We start from the raw sequence: 20608 nt of genomic DNA on the forward strand, positions 1-20608 counted from the left end.
AATTTCTAATTTGCAACATTCCTTCCGTATCATCAAGCTGAATTGATCTTTTTTAGTATATGTGTCAACCAACATACATACAGTAAACATTCTACTGACATTTATCCAAGTAAATTAATTAACTAATTACTAAACCAACCAACTTGATTTACTTCAGATATTATTACATTTTAAACTTTAGGGTAAATTATAGGAATAATTTTTTATAGAAAAATAATGAGAATTAATTTTTAATTTTTAATTAATGATAAGTTAATATTTTATTCTCTTTTAAATTTATCTTGCTCTTTTTACCGTAATAATTGAAATTGTTAATTTTTGTTCATCCACTATTTTATTAAATTTGTTAGGTAAAAAAATAGTTCTAAACAAAGAATACACTTTATATAAAAAAAAATTGATACGGTAATAATAATACTAATAATCGTAAAGCAACTTTTGTAAACTCAATTACGAAAAAACAATAACAAATTAACAATAACAGGATGGATTTCATGTCCTTCTCATCACATCACATTATTATAACGGAGAATACTAGGTAAACAATGACCATCTTGAACAATATGAATAATTACTAATCAAATAAAAATATATTACATCCTAATTTAATGCTACTAATTAAATTTAAGATTAATTTATTCTTTTAACTCTATTAATTCATTTTGTTCACACATTATTTAAAAATATTGTTAGTTATCTATACTTTTCCTATTATAATTTATAACTAAAATGCAAACATTACTAATGACACAAAAAAAAATCTGTTTAAAACTGACACGGTATTATTTGTGGTGGGACCGTATTATATGTTATGCATCATGTCTCCCTTGGAAAAATGTGTTGCAATGTATAAATTGATATTGAAAACTAAACAGAATTGAATTGAAAAACTAGTAGTAGTCCTCTTTCCCAATGTCCTCTCCTTTCTTTATTTCTTCCTTTTTTAGTTCTTTCACATCCCCCAACATTAGTACATGATCCGATTCTCTTGACCATAATAGTATCTTCTGCACCATTATTTCCATTTGTCAGTTTATATGATCTTTTTTTTGTTAAAACCTTTTACTCATTTGCTGCTAGCTTCTTTTGCTTGTTTTTTTCCTTCTTTGGCAATACCTACCTACTTAGCTATTCCTATAGATATTTATGGTAATTAATATATACACATTGTATATAATTATATATTACTAACATGCTTATTAATACAAAGCTAATATGTTATATATATAATTAAGTTGACTATAATTAATAACTTAAACATAACATAATATAGTATTATCAAAGCAAAACAAAACCAACAAACTATAATAATAGTAGCATCATAATAAGTCATATATAACACACAACCCAATATAGACAATAAACTAGCTTAGGGCATCATCATGGTGAATAGCTGCTACCAATGTGGTTCCGGTGAATTAGAACATTGAAGGTTGGTATGGTAGTGGAGCTACCATTAGAATTGTGGTTGTAAAGAAGCTCAAAGACACAAACATCATCCTTTTGTAACTTGTTTCCTTGGCTAAATTTGGCCCAACCCTTTTGCAATTTGTATTTCTTGTAAGGCACTCCATCTCCACTCCAAGTCTTAAACATCACTTTCCATGCCCTCCCATCTTCCACTCTTAGTAGGTACCCTCCTTCCTTCATGTACTTCCTTGCAAAATTAGATGGTATGGCCTAAATTATTATTATTCCCAAAAAAAAAAAAAAAAGAATTAATAGTGATATGTTAGTATGGCATTAGTATATATACTTAAAAAAAAAATTAATTTCAATGTATTAATATTTAATAGTGTTAAGAGTTACAATTTCATAATTGATTTTTTTTTTTAATAATGTGACTATGTTATTAATTATCTTAAGTACTTACCATGCATCTTCCTCCATTAATATATGAATCCCTCATGACAACCTCAAAATTGGGATTGCCATCTTGTCTCTCTTGTCTGTCTCTACTCTTTATAGCATCAGCAATACCCTTATTTTTCTCTACATATTAGTAGATTAGTGAAAAAGGCATTGGTAATAAAAATTAAAATATAAACTTAAATATATGCTTTTAATTATATTGCATTAAAAATATATGATTTTTTTATTTTGACATCTATCTATAAATTATCTTTTTATTGATTTGGTATAACACATTTTATCATGTCAATATTTAACTAAACAAACTAAGAACAAAAATGTAAAAAACATATATTTTAAAACCCTAAAACATAAAATAAGATTATGGCTTGACATAAAATAAATGAATAGAAAATCATATATAATATTAGTAATATACCTTTGAATTGATATTGATCATAGTGAACCTTCATAACATCATCATCACCATCACCATCACCATCATCATCAAAATCAAAATCATCATCATCATAATCAGCATAATTGAGTTCAGGAGAAGGGTAATCAATTTCAAGAGTAGTGTTGTCAAATATTTGAACCCTAAAATATGAAGCATCAAGACAATATTTGAACAACAAAAGGTGACCATGGGAGACAGAGTAGTGCTCAAGAAACTCTTTCCATTCCTTCCCAATAAACCAAATGGAACCATTAATATTGGTCCAATGCACTTTCTTTTGGTTGCCATTTACAACTTTCAGAATCACCGGATTTGGGAGTTTCAATCCATATTTGTTTGTGAATTCCGTTGGAAGCTTCTGTCAATTATTGAAGAACAAAATAATTAACCATTCTTAATTGATAATATATATTTCTATAAATTGAATTTTTTTGTTCCAAAACAAATTAGATAGAGCTTACTGCTTATAGCTAGGAGTTAATTGTTAAAGATATACTTCATATGATTATTGAATTCATATTAATGGTGTAGTAACTAGTAATTAATAATTAATGATAAGTAACTAATATTTATATCGGATAAATGTTAAATCTTGAAACTTTTCAATCTTCAGAATGAAAAATGTTTAGAGGGACAAGCAAATTTTATTAATTTTTTTGGATAATTAATAATTAATAATTAAATAACTACTCATATTTATATTGGATAAATGTTAAACATGGGAAACTCAAATTATTAATTTTTTTCAAAGAAACAACTTTAAGCAGAGTCATATATAAAATCACCTTAGCTTTTTCTTGTAAGCAAATAAGTTTATCACTTTTTTTTAACTCTGTTTCGTTCAAATTAAATGTCATTGAATATATATCATAATAACAAAAAATCTTTGAAGATAAGCATAAATAATGCACCATATATTTATTAAATGGTAAGTAGTCATAGTTCACAATTTTTTCTGAGCTAAAAGTTTAGCATGAACGACTATAAAAAGAAAAAAAAAATAGAAGAGGAAGTTGAATTGAATTTGGTTATAAAAAAAAATAGGTAAAGAAAAAATGAGTAACTAACAAGAGATATATTACAATATTACATATGATAATAATATAATTAAGTAAAAGGAATTATAAGAACTTACAATCTTCTCATCTCGAATATGCCAACGACAAATGATCTTGAAGAAACTAACAACACTATTAGTGGATTCTCCTTGTTGATTAAAAGCCATAGATGAAAATTGAATCTATATAGATATAACACACTTTTTAGTTTTTACTAAACAAATAAAATGCAACAGTGATAAAAATCAGTGAACATATAATTAATTAGTTCTTAAATATTATATATTTTGACAAGGAAACAAACAAACAAAAAAATATATTTGAGTCTTGTTACATAGTAACCCATTTTTTACTATTAGTTAGATGTACAATGTTTTTGTTTCTTTTCTGATTTCATGAAAATCCCAAGTACACAAAAGCCATTTCTTCTCTGTCTAAAATAAAGAAAAAAAAAAGAGAATGAATAAAAACACAACTAGCTATAAAGTATAAAGTGTATATATATATATATTTTTTTTTTTGGAGAAATAGGATGTATAAGACTGAAGCAAAAAAACAAGTTTATATATCTTTTTCTTGATTAAGATTATATTAAGATTAGAGCATACCTCAAGTTGGAGAGAGAATGAAGATGGAAGAGAGAGAGCTAGCTAGTAGTGAGAAACAAGTAGTGTAAAGTCTTTATATAAGATATCAATGCAAATATTCATAGTCTTTATTGTAATGTTCTGTAGAAAGAAAGAAATGAGAATAAATAAATAAAAGACCAAAAAAGACAACAGATTCTGTACTAAAAAATCAAGGAAGAAAATTAAAGAAGGGAAAAAGCTTCACTCCTTTGTTGTGACTTGTGAGGTTGTCACTTTCTCATTCAATTGGTTACTACCATTTGGAAACTTGACAGCCAAATGCCAAACACCACCTGCATTTTATTTTACTTTTTACGGTAAAAAAATATTGTTTATTAATTATGTTAGGCCCTTGGGGGGGAACTGAAACGTGAGAAAATCAAAATCAAAATCAATTTGAATTGTTAAAAAAATTTTAGAATAATTATGAAATTAAGTTGTTAATGTCTAGTCACACATACATTTCATATTGTGATATATATATGAAAGATTTGACTAATACTTATGGTCAACAATATACAATTTGTATTATCATATTAGTGGTGTTTTTTTTAAAATATAAATATGTGGTTTAATTGGCTTAGTTTGATATGATGATAAAAGTTAAATGTAGTCATTTTAGAAAAGAAAATTGTAAGATTTTTTTGTATGTGCTGTATTTGTATATTTATTTTGTATGCTAAATCGTTTGTCACTCTTTTAGTTAGAAAAGATTAATTTTATATATTTGATGTTTTTTTATATTTTAGATTGAATATTTATAATATATAGTTTGACATTTTAGATGTATATTAAGACTTGATTCTCAGTGGCAAAATTTGAAATAAAATTTTAGAGGGACAACAAATTTAACATAAAAATATAATAATAATATTTATATTAAAATAAAATTTATAAATATAATTATTCTTTAAGTTTGTTACTAATATGAGAATAAATAAAAATTTCTACAGATAAAAAATATAAAATAGTTTATAACGGTACTCTTCGAGTCTTTAGTGACTTAAAATCTTCAATAATTGAATCAGAACTAAACTTTTCAATAATTTATAATATTTATTGATTTTTTTATCCATTTATACAAATACAATAATATTAATACTTATTAGATATTCTAATATTTTTATCATATAAAAAATTAAATTAAATAAATAATAAAATATAAAATAATATTAAATTAAATAAATAAAAAATACCTAATTTTTTATATTTAAACTCAAAAGTAAAGGGAGTGTTGCTTGTTGAATAGAGAGATGCGAAATGCAAATAGAGAATGCTAGCAAAACGGCATGTTTTTATAACGATGATTTTTATCTTTTATTTTATTAGATGATATTTTTTTATTCTTATATTTTTTTTTGTTAGATAACTTTTTTTATTTGATTTGATTGTTAGATGATTTTTTTTTTCTTATTTTTTTTGTAAGATAACTTTTTTATTTGATTTAATTTTATCTTTTAATTTTAATGTGTTATGAAAGCCAACAAAGGTCCATCCACTACGATCAGTCCAAATCTAATATGTTTTTAATGTTTAAAATTAAAAATTATTATGCAATAAAAGAAAAAGATGAGAATTAAACTTGAGTGCTTTAAATTATAGTAAAATATTTAAGTTAACTGAACTATTTTTTTATTTTTTGAAGAAGTACTACTAATTTTTTTTTATAAACAATTTGGAGGGTGCCTAGCTTCCATAGTCTCAACTAAGCTCCACCCTTAAGCATAATAAATTATTATTTTATATTTTTGTGTCAAAAATTTAGTTAGGATAAAGTGATATCCAATTTTATAACTTTATTATAGCATATTTTTTTAGTAAAATATTTGATATTTATTTGTGTTAATTGTATAAATTTTTTATTTTATTCGCAAATTCCGTTTTCTAACATGAAAGAGATTTAAACAAAATGTTCATATAAATAAATGAGGGACGAAAAGAGCCTAAGTAGAAATTAATAAGCTGGTTGTATATGATATGTATAATCTTGTGAGGTTAAATCAAATCTCAAGGATAATAAGGGATAGATCAAACAACCCACTTTATTTTTCCATGATATATATGATATGATATGATATGATATGATATGATATCTTGTGCTCTAATTAATAATTATTAAGCTAAGCTTAACCTAAACTTAATGCAACTTAGCTAGTGAGGGAAAAAAGAGTAGTACTCTTAGTAGTTGGTACATTGTACAGTGTACACAGACAGCGATCATAAAAGCCAAGTATTTCAGAATGAGACAGAACTATTAATTTATTTGAATAATTGATTAATTTCTCAACAAACTCATCACACTAGTTGGCTAGTCTTTTTTTTGTTTTGAATACATAGCATGCATGTAGTGTGCTATGCAGGGTGGTTACAGGTGCAGAGTAGTACAATAATAACATTATATACACCAACAAAGAAAAAGGAAAAATTCAAAGATTGGAACAAAAAAACAAGATAACCCTAAAATGGAAAGGGCACAGAAGATCAGATAAGATAGTAGTACAACAGAATCGGATCTCATGTAAATTTTGGTTTATTAATTAATGGATTTTATAATATTTATAATTTATTTATTTATATTATGCATGAAATATATAACCAACTTTCTATTACCAGAGTTTTATATATACTTCAGAATGCTAAGTAGTTATAAAGCAAACAAAGGATGAGAGAAAATTAAAGCAAAGAGAAAAGAAGATTTGGATCTTCTTCTTCTTCTTCAACCTAGCTTCTTTTACTTCTTCTTTTTAACTACTCACAATGCCTTTACATGAAAGAGGTTTCTTTAAAGTTCTTGTTCAAAGCTTTAAGCATGAGTTGGTAAGTTTTCTTTTTCTTTCTCTTTCTTTTCATAATATATAGATAATATTAATTAGTTATTACTTACATGCTTGCTTTGGTTACAGAAAATTCCTAAACCTTTTGTGAAAGAATATTGGAGAGGAGTATCAAATCCTATAGTGTTAAAGCTACCAAACACTCTTAAACAAAGAGTATATTGGATTCGAAAGAATGAAGATGAAATTTGGTTGGAAGAAGGTTGGGAACAAGTTGTGAAGGATTTTGGCTTAGAATATTCTCAATTTTTGACTTTTGACTATAAAGGATGGTCTTGCTTTGAAGTCAAAATATATCCCAAGAATGATTCTGAGATAATGCCTCCTCATCATCAAATATGTTTCTTTCAGATTCTTGTTCACAACAAATTTTACCAAAAGCTGGTAATTTCTATTCTTTTTTTTAATTGCACTTTTATAAGGTTGAATATTATGTTGATTTAATTATAATTGTTATTATCGTGTGCAAATTCATGTTTTAAAATTTCTTAAACATGATACTTTAAACATTCTAAAGTTTGATATGGATATGTTAACTTTTGTTAAAAAGAAGAAGCTAAAAAATGTATGTGGCATAACTGATAAGAAATAGATTCCAATTAATTATAGTTATTAACTATGTTTATTTTTATTTTATTGTTATAGAGGGTTCCTAAATGTGCAAATGAATGTTGGAAAAGAATGTCAAATCCTATAAAGTTGGTGTTACCTTATGGTGTTGAGAGGAAAGTGAATTGGACCAAAAGAGGAGAAAAGATTTGGTTGGAACAAGGTTGGGAAAAGGTTGTGGAGTTGTGTGGTTTGAGTCATCAGTGGTTGTTGACTTTTGACTACAATGGAATGTCTCGTTTTGAAGTTAAAGTATATGATAACACTACTTTAAGGGTAGCTTATTATGATGAGTATGATGTTGAGAATAACAAAGATGTTGATGAAACTGAGAGCGAAGATGATGATGATGATGATGATGATGATGATAATGATGATGATGATGATGATGAAGATGAAGATGATGATGATGATGATGGTGATGATGGTGATTTTGCTGAAGATTATTGTGATGAAGAATATCACTATAAGTTTGTTCAAGAACACTTCAAGAGAAAGAAGACCAACACAGGTAAAATATAATAAGAGCTAGTTCATAACTTAAAAAGAAATTATTATCTTAATCTTTTACTTTAATACTCAAGATCAAAACAAAAGCTAAATCATCTCTATTGTATTAAATGCTGAAAAAAATTATTATTTATTATTTTTAATTAGTGTATGTCTTTTTCATATTAATCTATTTTGATCATTGAAGTTAATGGGAGCAATAGGAATCCCAGTTTCAAGATTAGAATTCAAGAATCATATGTTGGGTCAAGATGCGTGGTAAGTATAGTTTATGGATTGTTGTTTTGTGTTATGTTGTGTTTCCTCTCATTTGAAACTAACCACATTTTAATCATTGGAAAACATGTAACGTTTTTTTGTAGGCAATACCAGCAACGTTTGCAAGGAAGCATTTGGAGGAAGGACCGATTCGTATGATTGTGGGTAACAGAGCTTGGACTGTGTGCTACAAAACTTGGAGAGGAAGGGCCAGATATCGCAAACACAAATTGCAAAGTGGGTGGCTCAGATTTAGAAGAGAGAACAATTTAGAGGTTGGTGATGTTTGTGTCTTTGAGTTAATTAGCAAATTTCCTCAGACCATGATCGTCAGAGTGCAGAGTGGATGATTGTGTTATTTACGGATTTACCCTTTTCTTGTTATGTATTTGGTGCTTGTGTGTGTGGTGACTTTAGTGTGATGGTTTAGTTTGTAAATTGACAATTCAATCAAGTGGGTAATTCTAGTTTTTTTCTTTAGTTATTAAGAAAAATGGCTAGCTAACTACTCAAATTTCTGTATTTTGTTGTTGTTTTTGTGTGTTTACAATTTGTACTCTTAGCTACTAATTTGCTAGCTTCTAGTTAATTATTAACATCACACTACTGTTTTAATGCAAAATTTCTTTTTACGGCATCAATTGAATTTGTTATAGTCTATTATCTTTCATTTAACAAGTGTTCTTATTCAAATCTGGTAAAATACTAAAATGTATGGACTAATGGAAAAGAATATCGCAAATTATTCCACCTCTTTTATAGTTGGGTCGGGAGAAAAAAGGGGGGAAGAAAAAATAAAAGTAAAACCAATACAGACCCATTTGGCAAATATAATAAAGAGAAAGTTAATCATCAATAGCAACAGAAGAAAATAGTTGTTGTACAATTAGAAGATGAAGATTGATATGTACCCAAAAACTGATAAAGAAAATTCAATAGGACAGTAGTATAAATTTTACATTCATTATGTGCATGTGCATAAGAGAGAAAATATGGCTTAAGTTCAATTTTTGATGTAATGTACATGTAGCAAAAGGTTCCATAGTTCTGATTGAATCCCAGTAGGTTAAGTACTCTTTCTGTAAAAATAAAAGAAAAATATCTCGTTTCCCAAAGTGAATAAAAAAAAGGCTGTATTTGCGGAAAAAACGAGCAATTGATTATTTGATGAAAAAGTAAAAAGTTAGGACAATGGAAGTGTATAGCATTTTGGAGAAAGCAAATTAAAGTAGTGTTCATAGGTACTAATTGACATTACACATTCAATCAATTTCGTATTTTAATATTAGACTCAGAAGCTGAAGGAGATTGCTTGTGCCGAAAGTGGGACTGTCTTAGTTGTCGACAGAAGCAGGCCGTAACGTCTGGAGGGGATTCAGAGACTATAATGCTGTCGCACACACTCACCAATTCTGGCAGCTCCGATAAATGCAACCGCTTGAATGAGTTGGGGAACGTAATTGTGAGATCAGGATCATCCTCGCTCATCCCCGTTGCAAATACCTCTTTCATTGACAGACAACTATCCACTTCTATACTCTCTAGTTTTGGGAATTTTGCAAGTGCCGCAGCTCCCATCAACCTTTCTATCCTATCACAATACGAGATCTTCAATTGACTCAAGTTGGGCAAACCTATGAATTCGTCTTCTTCACTCCAGATGGCGTCTAGTCTTTCCAATTTATATAGCTCCAAAGATTGAAGGTTTTGGAGATGTTGGCAGAAGGAACAGTCACCAGACATACAACACAATCTCTCCAATTTTGGCCAACGCCACACTATTATCTCCCTCAGTGAAGAAGGAGCTTTGAATGAGAAAGCTCCACATAAGTCTCCGCTCCACTGTTCAATATTTCTTATAACCAATTGGTCAAGGTCACTTGGCAGCAAAAATTCAAATCCTTCGAAATCCTCCACAGTTATGAGCTTCCTTTTCCTCCCAGTAAAGTCAGGTTCCCAAAACAAATCCCAAGCTCGGAAACCGATATGATAACATTTGAGTCCACCATCTCTGTTGAGGATATTTTCCACAAAATCAGCCAAGTGCTTAGCTACCTGAAAAGAGCCTACAAAATATTCCAACCTACTCATCATGCCATGCACAATTCCTACTTCTCCTGTTATAGATGTTTTCTCGAGATTAAGGTATTGCACGTTAGTCAAACCAAATATCACAGACCATTCTACACACACGAGTTTTCTATTTTGAGATAGATCAAGCCATCTCAACTTGGTCAGTACCTCCAACCCATCAGGTACTTCCTTAATTGATGTCCCTGAAATAACCAATCTTGAAAGCTCCTGCAGGTTCCCCAATGGAGGCACAGATTCCAACGAGCGACAACCTTTGAGCAACAATGATTTAAGGCACCTCAAACTAGACAACGAATTCGGCAAGGATGTTAACTCTTCATTGTGGGATAAATCAAGTAGAGTCAGAGCTTTAATGCGGTAGAAAAAACAATCTGGAATATATCTAATCATATTGATACTAAAATTCAAGGTGGACAACTGCGGACACTCTGGTGATATGCCCTCTGGAATTTCTTCTATACAATTGCCCATCAATGAAACTTTCTCCAACTGTGGTGTCCACTCCTGCATCTCAGGGATATTATCTAACCTTTTCCTACATCTCAGCATGAACCTTCCCTTCATAATATGACTTGCCATCTCCCTCAATAAGCCATGCATATGCAAATCACTGGAATCAGGATCCCACAAACAATCTATCAATGAATGGCTATTGAGTTTAGCTACTATTGCTTTCCCCTGGACAAATATTTTTTCCAAACTACTCGTTGATTGTATTAACCCTTCATCAACGAGATTCATAATAAACACCTCATCTGAAACCTCACTGTATAATGCATGTTGCAAGAAACAATTTTGAATAGTCTTGTCTGCCAGCTGGTCATAGCTTCGTTTTAATACCTTTATAACCTCTTCTTCCATGTCTTCTCCCATTGATGAATCTTCAAGTTTGCTTAGTGCATGTTTCCATATATTGATGTCATCATTTACCCCTTTCATCAATCTTGCCATCACGGTAATTCCAAGTGGCAAGCCCTCACACATCTTTACAACAGATTTTACAGTATTTTCCACTTCACCGGAAAGGCTTGCAGGCCTTCCATCACATCCTAGGTTTAGCAAAAATAATTCCCATTCTTGTTCTTCCACCGATAAAGGTTCCATTTCTATTACATTACTTGTCGGGCAATCCATTTGTCTGAACACATGTTTCAGACGACTTGTTAGAATCAATTTGATCCCATTTATTCTGAGCGGAATTCCTATCTTCTGCAGATCAATATAATTCCAAACATCATCCAAGATAAGCACTGATCTATCTATCTTTTCCAGTGCAGATGACAGAATTTCTGCCCTGTCGGTTATCTCATCATCATCATCAAGCTTTTCACCTATCCTTTTGGCAATGGAGTTTTGCAATTTAAGAATGCTAAAATCTTGGGATACTGTGACCCAAAATACATTCTCAAAATTAAAACTCTTATTCCGTCTTATTTGATTCCTAAAGTGAGTTACTAGCCACGTTTTTCCCACTCCTCCCATTCCACATACACTGATGAAGAAGACATTGTCATTCCTTAGAAGTTTTCGCATCTTTGTGAAATATGCGTCCATATGAATATCATCATCACAGCAGACAGGTGTCGCATTCTCCAGCAAGTTCAATCTGCAGCGTAAGTTATCTGTTTTCATTTGAAGGTCTTGCAAAGCATCCCGAGGGAACGAGTCAATTATGCCACGAGCTTCTTTTTTAAAGTCTTCCGCTTTCTTTAACCAATCATCGGCTTCTTCCCTTTCACGCTTCTTCTTACCACAATACTCCAGCCACTGCAGTTCTTCTTTAACTTCTTCTTCCCAGCCGGTTAATTCATCAACCAATTCACGTAGTTCTTCCAGAACCTCATCTTCAATGTCAGTTTCAAAACCACTGCTACCACTTTCCAGAACCTCATCTTCAATGTCAGTTTCAAAACCACTGCTACCACCTTCCAGAACCTCATCTGAATGTGGCAAACCTGTTTATTTGAAAATAATAATTGAAAGGAGCAAACACGTGATGACTATTATAAGTTCTTGGTAGCCAGAACAAGGGAGGTAGCGTACCTTCCACCATATTGCTGGGTCCGGCCACATCATTTTGATCTATTGGACCGTCAAAGCAAGCAGATATCATATTACGATGACCTTCAGCCTTTTCATGGTAGGAATTCATAGGATCCGCAAGTTCAAACCCTTGTTTAAGCAAATACCAAATCACTTACCAACTTAAATTAGCTCACGTTCATAGTCGACAATTATTTTGAAACATATTTTTTTTTAGGACAAATATATCAAAACACACGGAGGATTTTACTACTAGTATTTGTATTTTAGTTAATAATAAACGGTAATCTATCAAAATTGTCCTGTTTTAAAATATGACAAAAATATTTAATATTAAAATAAAAAATATTTTAAAAATTAAATTTTGATATAATTTTTCATAAGTATAATTAAAAAATAAGATAATTTTATTCTTAATAAATAAAAAAAATTTAAGGGTCGAATTTTTTAAATAATTATGTAAATATTTTTATAAAATTTTAGATCAAATAAATAAATATGCAATTTGTAAAGTACAAAAATTATTTGTAGCTTATACAAAAAAATTATTATTGTTGGTTACGTTTGTCGTATTTTATAACATTTTGATGGATTTTTTTTTTGTCGTCATAAGATTGTTCTTGTCGCGTATCCAAAAATCAGCATATCCAACATTCGAGAGTATAGAATCAGTAGTTTAGCCCGCAATAAATGTAAAAATGAACTCTAGGGGAATCTATTTTGCCTTAAAAAGTGGACTTACTAAGTCTTTATTATGACATAAGCACATGTGTAATACACAAGAAGCAATCATAATAATGATAGAGAATATTTGTGTACCTGTTAATGAATCCAATCCATTTGAATCTTCCAATTGATTACTTGAAGCAGGCAACACACCATTGTTTAAACCAAATTCATTTGGAGCTTCCATTTGATTACTTGAACCAGGCAACATAGAATTGTTTACTCCTTCATTAGCAAGAAGGTCGTGACGACGAGGACATAAAGTGATATTCCCCTTCCCTTTTGTAATTCCCAGATGCTCATTAATTCTTGTAGCGCCTCCTGCATATTGCTTGCGACAGCGATTGCACAACCACTTCCTCTCCTTCTCACTCTCTGCTATTATAGTAACTTGATTCCAGATGGGATTTTTCGGTCTCCCCATAATCAATTTTCCTAAACCAAACAAACAATTCAACTTTAAAAGTTCGTCAAAATGCTATGCTATGCTTGCTAGTTTCAATTTTACCAGAGATCTATGATATGCGATAAACAAAGAAGAATCACATACATACCCTTGAAACTGCAGAAATCCTTTTCGAAGATCAGAACCGAGTCTTGCTTTGTGACTTGTGAGAAAAGTAGAGGAAGTTCTCTTGTATTTTAATTTTTAAGTTGTAAATGGCGGAGACCAAGACTTTGCAGTAACGTGAAATTTGCGCAAATGCAAAAAAATCCAAATTATTGTAAAATAATAAATAAAAAAATGGTATAATACGAAAAATATAAAACGCTGGTATAATACGAAAAATATAAAACGCTGGTATTAATATCTTTAAGGAGACTATTTCGATAAAGACACTAAAAATATATATTTTTTTTTAAAGATGTTTACATATGTTATAATATTATTGGACATCTTTATTAACCGGTTAATAATTTATTTTTTAATAAATTAGAACAAAATCAGTTTATTATAGCAACAATAATAAACCCAATTATTTGCACTATAATTATTAGACTCGATTTGATCCTGTTGATTTACACAATCTAAACTGAATCATATTTAAATTTTTTGATAAAAAGACAAATATATTCCTGATTTTTGTTTTAAAAAAAAAACAAAAAAAAATGATCTAGTGAGTTATATAAATTGGTCGGTTCGACCGGATCTGATAATAATTGAATTTATTGTTATTGTTATAAAAAAATCGATTTTATTTTAATTTGTTAAGAAATTAAAAAATAACCAGTTCATTAATACGTCCAATAATAATACAACACATAAGTGTTTTTTAAAAAAAACGTTTTATACGTGTTTATGGAGCATCTCCCTATCTTTAAATATGTATAATTTATTATAGTTAAAATTTTATATCATATTAAATCTTTTAAAATTACCTCATGTGTATTATTCTTTATTTATTATTTTTTAAAATTGAGAATTATAATCTCAATTAAGATTCACAAAAATTTCTCCTCCAGCAATAATATATTCTAAAACACGTTTTCAAAATAAAGTGAGAAGAATAAATCGAATTCATCAAATTTGCATTGTACTTATCATATCATATATTACAAATGTTAATTGATCCTCTAATTTCCAGGTAGTTTCGAAGCGGTTGCCAAAAATTTTGAGCGGACTTTTCTTTTTGTTTTCGTGAATCATATTTAATCAATTTTTAAATTGATAGCAATACAATATAAAGACATGCATAATTTTTTATTAATAAAATAATGCCATGCACAACTTAGAATAGGTTTGGATTATAGATAGACTCTGAAATTATACCATCCAAAATTCCAAATTGCATCTATTTGAATTTATTTTGTTTGACATCCACGTTTTTTTCAATATATATTAACCAGTAACACATTCCAATTTCAAAGAGATACAAACATGGAAAATGAGTTTTTTCAGTTTTTTTGGGCTTCTTAATTTGGCCCAAATGGCAGCAAGAATTACCATTGAAATAAAAAAAAAGTCGATTCATCTTTTATCCTTTATTCTTATTCTCATGATAAGTAAACAGACGCATTAATACCAAAAAAAAAAAAAGAGTAAACAAACGCATGATTATGGTAGTTGAGTACACATTGACAAGATAATTGATGAACATTGAGGAATGAATGGGTAGGAAAGGAAAATAAGCTTTACATCAAGAGAGGTGATAATAAAAATTCTATAACCTATATAATCATTTGAACTAGTTTTTCCAAATTCCTTAGCAAAAGGGTAATGATTGGTACGAAAGCATCGCATATATTCATAATCTTGAAGCTTTTACTTATTCACCATCGTAGATAATAGATAGAAAGATATTTCAATACTTATGTTTAAGAACATATGAGTAGTGATTGATAGAATTGAGAAAGGCTTATAAATATAACATTCAACATGAGAGTAACAAATATATTGAATAAGAACTTCTATCAAGTGATAAATATTACACGCTATATATAGAACTAGCATAAAAATAATTATCCTATAGATGGCTTGTATCAAAGATGGGACTTCTTAGTTCTGGACACAAGAAAACCGTAACTTCTGGAGGGTAGTTAGAGACTATAATGCTGTCCGTGTCACACACACACCCCAATTGTGGCAGTCCCCATAAACATAACTCCCTGAATGAGTTGGGGAGAGTAATTATTGTGGCAGTCCCCATTGTAAATATCTCTTTGATTGACTTACAATAATCAACTTGTATTCTCTCTAGTTTTGGGAGTTTTGCAAGAGATGTAGCTCTCATTAACCTTTCCATTCTATTGCAATGTTGGATCTTCAATTCACTCAAGTTGGGCAAGCCTATGAATTCATCATCTTCCCTCCAGATGGTGTCTAGTCTTTCCAAGTCATATAGAACCAAAGATTGAAGGTTTTGAAGATGTTGGCAGAAGAAACAGGGACCAGACAAACAACACAATCTCTCTAATTTCGGACAATAACTCACATCAATCTTCTTCAACGAAGGAGCTTTCAATGACAAAGCGCCACATTCACATAGATCTCCACCCAACTGTTTATTATTTCTTATATTCAATTCCTGAAGGTCACTTGGCAACAAAACTTCAAATCCTTCGAAATCTCCCACAGTTATGCGCTTCCTTTTCCCTCCCAAAATGTCAAGTTTCCAAAGCATACAAGAAGATCGGAAATCTATATCATAATATTTAAGTCCACCATCTCTGTTGAGGGTATTTTCCATGAAATCGGCCAAGTTCTTAGCAACCTGAAAGGAGCCTTGAAAATATTCCAACTTATTTATCACCCCTTGCACAATGTGTCCTGTTATAGATGTTCCTTGGAGATTAAGGTATTGCACATTAGTCAAACCAGATATCACAGGCCATGGTACACAAACAAGTTTTCTATTATTAGATAGATCAAGCCATCTCAACTTGGCCAGCATTCCCAGTCCATGTGGGACATCCTCAATTAATGTATCTGAAATAACCAATCTTGAAAGCTCTTGTAGCTCCCCCAATGGAGGCACATACTTCAATGAATAACAACGCTCGAGCAACAAGGATTTAAGGGACTTCAAACTAGACAACGAATTCGGCAGGGATGTTAATTCTGCATTGTAGGATAAATCAAGTAGAGATAGAGCTTCAAGGTGGTTGAAAAAACAATTTGGAATATATCTGATCCTATTTTTACTAAGATTCAAGGTGGACAATTGTGGACACATGGGAGATGTGGCCTCTGGAATTTCTTTTATATCATTGTCCATCAAAGATGCTTTCTCCAAGTGTGGTGTCCACTCCTGCATCTCAGGGATATTTTTTAAACCTTTCCTACATCTCAGCATGAACCTTCCCTTCATAATATCACTTGCCATGTCCCTCAATAAACTATGCATAGTTGAAAGGTGCCTCAAAAGGATCCAATCATGAACCCAAGATATCAATGAATGGCTATTGAGTTTAGCTAATATTGCTTGCCCTTGGACAAATATTTTGTCCAAACTCCTTGTTGATTGTATTAACCCTTCGTCGACGAGATTCATGAATAACACCTCTGCTGAAACTTGACTGTATAATGCATGTTGCAAGAAACAATTTTGACTAGTGCTGTCCCCTAAATAATCATAGCTTTGTTTTAATACCTTTATAACCTCTTCTTCCATGGCTTCTCCCATTGATGAATCTTCAAGTTTGCTTAGTGCATGTCTCCATATATTGATGTCATCATTTACCCCTTTCATCAATCTGGCCATCACAGAGATTCCAAGTGGCAAGCCATCACATATCTCTACAACAGATCTTGCAATTTTCTTTACTTCATCAGAAAGGGTTGCAGGTCTTCCATTGCATCCAAGTTTTAGCAAAAATAACTCCCAACCCTCTTTCATGTCATCTTGTTGGTCATCTTCTGGATGGAAAGGTTTCATTTGTATTAAATTTTCTGTTGGGCAATCCATTTGCTGAAACACATGCTTTAGACGACTTGTTAGAATCAATTTGATCCCATTTGTTCTGAGAGGAATTCCCACTTTCTGCAGATCAATATAATTCCAAACATTGTCCAAGATAAGCACTGATCTATCTATCTTCTCCAATGCAGATGACAAAATTTCTGCTCTGTCAGTTATCTCATCATCATCATCAAGCTTTTCACCTATCCTTTTGGCAATGGAGTTTTGCAATTTGAGAATACTAAAATCTTGGGAAACTGTGACCCAATACACATTCTCAAAATTAAAACTCTTCTTACTTCTTATTTGATTCTTGAAGTGAGTTACTAGCCAAGTTTTTCCCACTCCTCCCATTCCGCATACACCAATGAAGAAGACATTATCATCCCTTAGAAGATCTCGCATCTGTATGAAATTTCTGTCCACGGATTCCTTGTTCAAGCAAAAAGGCATTTTATACTTTATGTAAAACAATTTGCTTTTGAAATCATCTGTTTTCTTTAAAGGGTCTTGCAAAGCATGCTGATGCAATGACTCAATTATCTCAAGAGCTTCTTCTTTAAGGCCTCCAGCTTCTTTTAACCAATCATTGAGTTCTTCTCTTTCGCACTTCTTGCCACAGTACTCCAGCCATTGCCATCCATCTTTAAGTTCTGCTTCCCAGCTGCTTAATTTATTAACCAGTTCATGCATTTTTTTAATGTGAGTTCCAAAACCAATGTTACCGCTACCCACAACCTCATTTGAATGTGCCAAACCTGTTTATTTGGAAAACAAAAGAGCAACATGTTACTCCAATAAGAATGAGAGCAGGCATGTATAACACAACAACAACTTCTTTGAATTTGAGTCATATATCATATGAATTTCACATGAAACTTAAAGGTGTATTTTTTTCATCGTTTACTTCCTAAACACGCCTCATACAAGATTGCAAGACGTGTTTCGAAAAGAACAAGTTTACTATAGTAGTTTAATGATAATGAACAAGTTTAAAGAGAAAATGTTTATTTATTTATTTTATAATGATAAAAATAATATTTTGCATACGAAAAATTTGTTGATGATAACAATTTGCAGCCACATCCCAAAACAATGGGGAATGGTGGAAATTATGTAGTCAGGGAGTAAGAAACTTATATATGGTGGTGACTCAGGTGAGAATTTATTTTATTTAAAATTATGCAATTCGAACTGCCAAAAAATTATCTTTAAAAGCTATTGCATGAAGTAAAACTATATTATTATCCTAAACTAGAAAACTGATTTTTTTTTTATGACAGGTAAATTTGTATTTTAATATATATAATAAAAATATAATTTAACAAGATAAAAATTTAGCATATCAAAAGATATATTTGGAGAGGTATTGTTTAATATTCAGAAAAGAAAAAAAAATACATATTAATCAATACTTTTTTCATAAAACTTGTAACTTTTTCAAAAATAAATCGGTGCATCTAATTTGTAAAATGACCATAACAAGAAAATACACTTTAAACTGAGTATACACGGGCATTGTACATTTTCGTTTCCAATAAAAAAATTATTTTGCGGGATTTTACTACTAGTATTTTAGTTAACAACGAATTTAAATTTTTCAATTTAAAAATGAACTCATTTTAGGTAAATTTATTTAGCCTTGAAATAAAAGAAGACTATGCGATTATTATAATGATGATAATCATAGATAATATTTGCATGTACCTTGTAATGAATCCAATTCATTGGGAGCTTCCACCTGATTACTTGAACCAGCCATAGAGCATAAACTGATTCCCCTCCCTGTTTCATTTCCCAGATGCGCCTTGATTCTTGAAACGCCTCCCTTAAATCTTTTGCTACAGCGTTTGCACAACCAACCGTCATTTCCTTCTTTAGTAACTTGATCCCAGTAGTACTCATCCCTTGGTCTACCCATAAGCAAGAGGAGTGAATACCCAATCCGGCTCAGGACAATTATTACGAGACTCTTAATAAAAGAATATTTAATTCGATCTCTGAACTTTACTTTTATGCGACTAATTAGTTCTTATGCACAAAAAAACAAAAAAAACACCGACACAAGAGCTAATCAGTCCCATAAAAATAAAGTTCAGGAATCGAGTTAAGTATTTTTTTTGTTAAAGACATAGTTATTTTTCAAAGTAATTGTCAAGAGTTCGTTTAGGATTTTTCTCTAAGCAAGAGTGATGAATGATACCAGAGTTTAGCCGGTAAGAGCGAAGAAATCGAAATCAATAGATGAGAGTGAGGGAGTAGAGAAAGCTGGGTTGAGAAAAACGGTTAGAGACCGGTGACTTGGACTAACAAACTCTGCTAGCTCAACATCTATAACAAGAAACTGTTACGGTGTTACCACTACCAATAACGTGTAACTAACTTCTAAACTACGTTCTCATTTAACTGCAGAAACCCTTTTCGGATATCAAAAATTCAGGACTGGATCTTGGTTTTGAATAGGTACAAGAAGTAGTTCTCTTGAATTTTAGTTTTTAATTTTTTAAAATTTCCTCAGCATTTTACTTTTTTAAAAATATGGTGGAGACCAAGACTTTGCAGTGACGTGAAATTTGGGCAAACTATAGACTCCTAGAAATGGTGAAATTGGGTAGTTGGATTGGAACCCCATAAATATTATGTCACTTAGAAAGATATTCTTGATTTTTTGTCGCTGAGAATAACTCCAGTAGATATCAAACTTGAGCTAGACAAAAAGAGATTTGAGTGACTTTGACCAAAAATAGAGAGAAAATGAATTGTTACCAAAAAAAAAAAGAGAAAATGAATTTTAATATTAAAAACGGGCAAAGTCATATTCAGATATGGCAATGGGTCTTCACTCTTCATGGGGGCAGGGTTTGTCTCATGATTCTTTTGTTTATTGTTTTTCTAAAAATGATGAATTATATATAATATATATATAGTATTTAATTTATTTTTAATGTGTATTTTATATTTTATATAAATAGTAGTTAATTTAGATATGCACCTATCATAGTTAATTTTTAATTAATAAAATAATACTACAGAAACTTATAATAGGTTTGGATTATAGACTCTGAAACTGTACCATCCAAATTGTGTTTATTTGAATTTATTTTGTTTGATGTCCACATTTTTTCAATATATATTA

General features: G+C 30.5%; 4 protein-coding genes across 9 annotated transcripts; 1 reads left to right on the forward strand and 3 right to left on the reverse strand.

Moving 5' to 3' along the window:
• Positions 1 to 1259: 1259 nt before the first annotated feature.
• LOC112784208 (B3 domain-containing protein At4g01580-like) lies at positions 1260 to 4070 on the reverse strand. 3 transcript variants are annotated; one of them, XM_072229862.1, is made up of 5 exons: positions 3978 to 4070; positions 3447 to 3551; positions 2291 to 2669; positions 1874 to 1992; positions 1260 to 1653 (listed from the first exon to the last, which is right to left on the reverse strand). In XM_072229862.1, exons 2-5 carry the CDS (start codon positions 3534 to 3536, stop codon positions 1381 to 1383), a joined length of 861 nt encoding a protein of 286 aa, XP_072085963.1. In that variant the 5' UTR covers positions 3537 to 3551; positions 3978 to 4070; the 3' UTR covers positions 1260 to 1380. The 3 variants fall into 3 exon arrangements, with proteins under 3 accessions (XP_072085963.1, XP_025683122.1, XP_072085964.1); XM_025827337.3 differs by having other exon boundaries at positions 1261 to 1680; XM_072229863.1 differs by having other exon boundaries at positions 1522 to 1657.
• Positions 4071 to 6660: 2590 nt separating this feature from the next.
• On the forward strand, positions 6661 to 8731 carry LOC112783899 (B3 domain-containing transcription factor VRN1). 2 transcript variants are annotated; one of them, XM_025826975.3, is made up of 5 exons: positions 6661 to 6815; positions 6902 to 7216; positions 7478 to 7952; positions 8139 to 8209; positions 8314 to 8731. In XM_025826975.3, the coding sequence occupies exons 1-5, from the start codon at positions 6756 to 6758 to the stop codon at positions 8557 to 8559; spliced, it is 1167 nt and encodes a 388-aa protein (XP_025682760.1). In that variant the 5' UTR covers positions 6661 to 6755; the 3' UTR covers positions 8560 to 8731. The 2 variants fall into 2 exon arrangements, with proteins under 2 accessions (XP_025682760.1, XP_072085805.1); XM_072229704.1 differs by having other exon boundaries at positions 8155 to 8209; positions 8314 to 8503.
• Positions 8732 to 9345: 614 nt separating this feature from the next.
• Positions 9346 to 13786, reverse strand: LOC112786612 (probable disease resistance protein At4g27220). Of its 2 annotated transcripts, none has more exons than XM_072229318.1 (4): positions 13627 to 13786; positions 13166 to 13507; positions 12347 to 12475; positions 9346 to 12243 (listed from the first exon to the last, which is right to left on the reverse strand). In XM_072229318.1, the coding sequence occupies exons 2-4, from the start codon at positions 13494 to 13496 to the stop codon at positions 9476 to 9478; spliced, it is 3228 nt and encodes a 1075-aa protein (XP_072085419.1). In that variant the 5' UTR covers positions 13497 to 13507; positions 13627 to 13786; the 3' UTR covers positions 9346 to 9475. The 2 variants fall into 2 exon arrangements, with proteins under 2 accessions (XP_072085419.1, XP_025685766.1); XM_025829981.3 differs by having other exon boundaries at positions 9346 to 12258.
• A 1664-nt stretch (positions 13787 to 15450) lies between these two features.
• Positions 15451 to 20239, reverse strand: LOC112784197 (probable disease resistance protein At4g27220). 2 transcript variants are annotated; one of them, XM_072229319.1, is made up of 3 exons: positions 19676 to 19962; positions 19180 to 19385; positions 15451 to 18230 (listed from the first exon to the last, which is right to left on the reverse strand). In XM_072229319.1, exons 2-3 carry the CDS (start codon positions 19232 to 19234, stop codon positions 15538 to 15540), a joined length of 2748 nt encoding a protein of 915 aa, XP_072085420.1. In that variant the 5' UTR covers positions 19235 to 19385; positions 19676 to 19962; the 3' UTR covers positions 15451 to 15537. The 2 variants fall into 2 exon arrangements, with proteins under 2 accessions (XP_072085420.1, XP_025683107.2); XM_025827322.3 differs by having other exon boundaries at positions 19180 to 20239.
• Positions 20240 to 20608: the final 369 nt, after the last annotated feature.

Source organism: Arachis hypogaea, chromosome 20 (genome assembly GCF_003086295.3).
Source record: "Arachis hypogaea cultivar Tifrunner chromosome 20, arahy.Tifrunner.gnm2.J5K5, whole genome shotgun sequence".
Taxonomy (NCBI): Eukaryota; Viridiplantae; Streptophyta; class Magnoliopsida; order Fabales; family Fabaceae; genus Arachis; species Arachis hypogaea.